This window comes from Bison bison, unplaced genomic scaffold (assembly GCF_000754665.1).
Source record: "Bison bison bison isolate TAMUID 2011002044 unplaced genomic scaffold, Bison_UMD1.0 scf7180017864269, whole genome shotgun sequence".
Classification (NCBI taxonomy): Eukaryota; Metazoa; Chordata; class Mammalia; order Artiodactyla; family Bovidae; genus Bison; species Bison bison.
In genome coordinates, this window is record NW_011494841.1 from 195273 (window position 1) to 197399 (window position 2127).

Genomic DNA, 2127 nt, shown 5'->3' on the forward strand with positions numbered 1-2127 from the left:
GAAAGGGCCCCTTCACGTGGGAGAGTCCCAGTTCCGCAGCTCCTGGACCGGTCGGTTGTCAGTCGCCCTCGCAGCCTGGCAGCCCCCAGCGCCTCTCCCTGGCTCCTTCCCCAGAAGACTGCACACAAGCCCCTCCAGCCCCGCCTGCTCCGCGGTCTTCTTTTTTTCTTTCAAACGCGATATCCTGTATTAACAGACTGAAAAAACGTATCAGGAAACCACTCTTGAAAGTTGTTCCATATGCTTAAGGAAAGTGAAATCAGGCAAGAGAGGTACACAGACCCTCCCCAGGACACGCTGCGCACGCATCTGCAGCCACTGGGTTGCCTGAAATCCTTTGATTCTTTTGTAAACAGTTCTGGTTTGTCTTCTGTCTTTCCGTTCTTCCTCCAGGGAACCTTCTCTCTGATCATTGAAGCTCTCCACACAGATTCTCCTGATGACCTTGCAACAGGTAAAAACAATCCGCCCAAACTCCTAAACTACGTGAGCTGCTTCCCTAGTCAGTATGACTTGGCTTCAAACCTTCCTGGAAACAAGTGTCTACACCTTTCATTCTGTCGTTCCCCTGGGAGGTCCAGGAGAAGGGTTAAGCTTCCCTGCCTGGCATCCTTTCCTTCTCCCCAGTTCCCCAAGCCTCGGGGTTCTCGGCCAGAACCAACTGGGCGTCCTCTTTCTGCAGAGAACCCAGAAAGACTTATCAGCCGCCTGGCCACACAGAGGCACCTGGCGGTTGGGGAGGAGTGGTCCCAGGACCTGCACAGCAGCGGCCGCACAGACCTCAAGTACTCCTACCGCTTTGTGTGTGATGAGCACTACTTCGGGGAAGGCTGCTCCGTCTTCTGCCGCCCCCGAGATGACGCCTTTGGACACTTCACCTGCGGGGAGAGAGGGGAGAAAGTCTGCAACCCCGGCTGGAAGGGCCAGTACTGCACAGAACGTGAGTCCGGGGCAGGGAGGCCACCGCCCTCAGCTTGCTCCCCCAGGCCTGCACTCCTGAGCAGGGGGGCATATTCTCTGGGCTGCTGGGATCCTGCGATTTTAGCCCCAGGGAGACGTTCTGGGAGGGGGAAACTGGGCCAGGGAGCCAGAGAGATTAGTTGATACTTCACAGTCAGCCAGAGGCGGGTTGGGGTCGACTCAGACGTTGTAACTTCCGCAATGGGAAGCTGCCTTTCTTAATCAGGGAGGATTTTGGACACAGGGCCAGGGGTCAGGAAGTAAGCCAAAGGGAAGGGAGGGAGGAAGGAAGGGAGGAACAGAGAGGAGGCTGTGTGCAGGGCATGCTTTTACCAAAGGAGTTCTCTTTGCGAGACAGCGTCTCATTGAAGAGTGCTTCATTCTCTCCGGAGTTAGTGTGCTCGGCCTCTCTGCAGAGCCAGTGTATTTAAAAACATCCCACTGTTTGTGACAGTTTCACTTGTGGAGGACGTGAGTCTGCCAGCTCTGCCTGGGGAGGGGCCCACTTGCCCTGTTGTGGGGTGCTCACAGAGCACTGCCCGGGAAGGAAATGCCTTCACACGAGTGACTCCGGCCCTGCCGGCCCACAGCTCTGTATCCTCACAGGTGCAGGCTGTGGGAGGGCTGCGGGACTCCTGGGCCTAGTTCAGCTGGACCCCAGGTGCCTCACTGCCCCCCCACTCCAGGTCTCCCCAGAGCCGGGAGGGGAGACCCCCAGAAACCCCAGGGCGTCTTCCTCCTGCCCAGAGTCCTGTAGGGTAGAACCTCTCCCTGGGAGGTGCACTTTCTCAGTTCTGATTTGGTCCGGCCTCCAGCGTCATGGTTGCTCAGCCCGCTCAGCTTTCGGCTCCTTTGAGCTCGCCTTGGCCCGAGCTGGCTCTGTTGTCCTGAAAACTTGTGGGACGGCTCGTTAATGAGTCTCCACGCCAGGAGAAGGAAACCAGCCCGGAGCCTCAGCCTCCAGGCTCCCCCCTCTCCGGGACCTCAGGCTTGCCTGCTGCCTCCCTCCTGGCTACCCGCCCTCTCCTTCGCCGTGGGGTAGCCCATAAACTTAAACTTTTTTCTTCTTATTCAAACACTGGAGTCTCTCCCTGCCCCCAGCTCGCGCGTGCCATCGATTAGATTCTCGGGGATAGGCGGCTGGGACGCACGCCTGCTCCCATTGGC

At 58.0% G+C, this 2127-nt stretch overlaps 1 protein-coding gene across 1 annotated transcript in view; it reads left to right on the forward strand.

Moving 5' to 3' along the window:
- DLL1 (delta-like 1 (Drosophila)) overlaps positions 1-2127 on the forward strand; it is an 8826-nt gene that overhangs the window by 1053 nt on the left and 5646 nt on the right. The window contains exons 3-4 of the mRNA XM_010848521.1: positions 394-454; positions 683-940. Of these exons, the coding sequence (XP_010846823.1) occupies positions 394-454; positions 683-940 (319 nt within the window). The remainder of the gene's footprint in view (positions 1-393; positions 455-682; positions 941-2127) is intronic.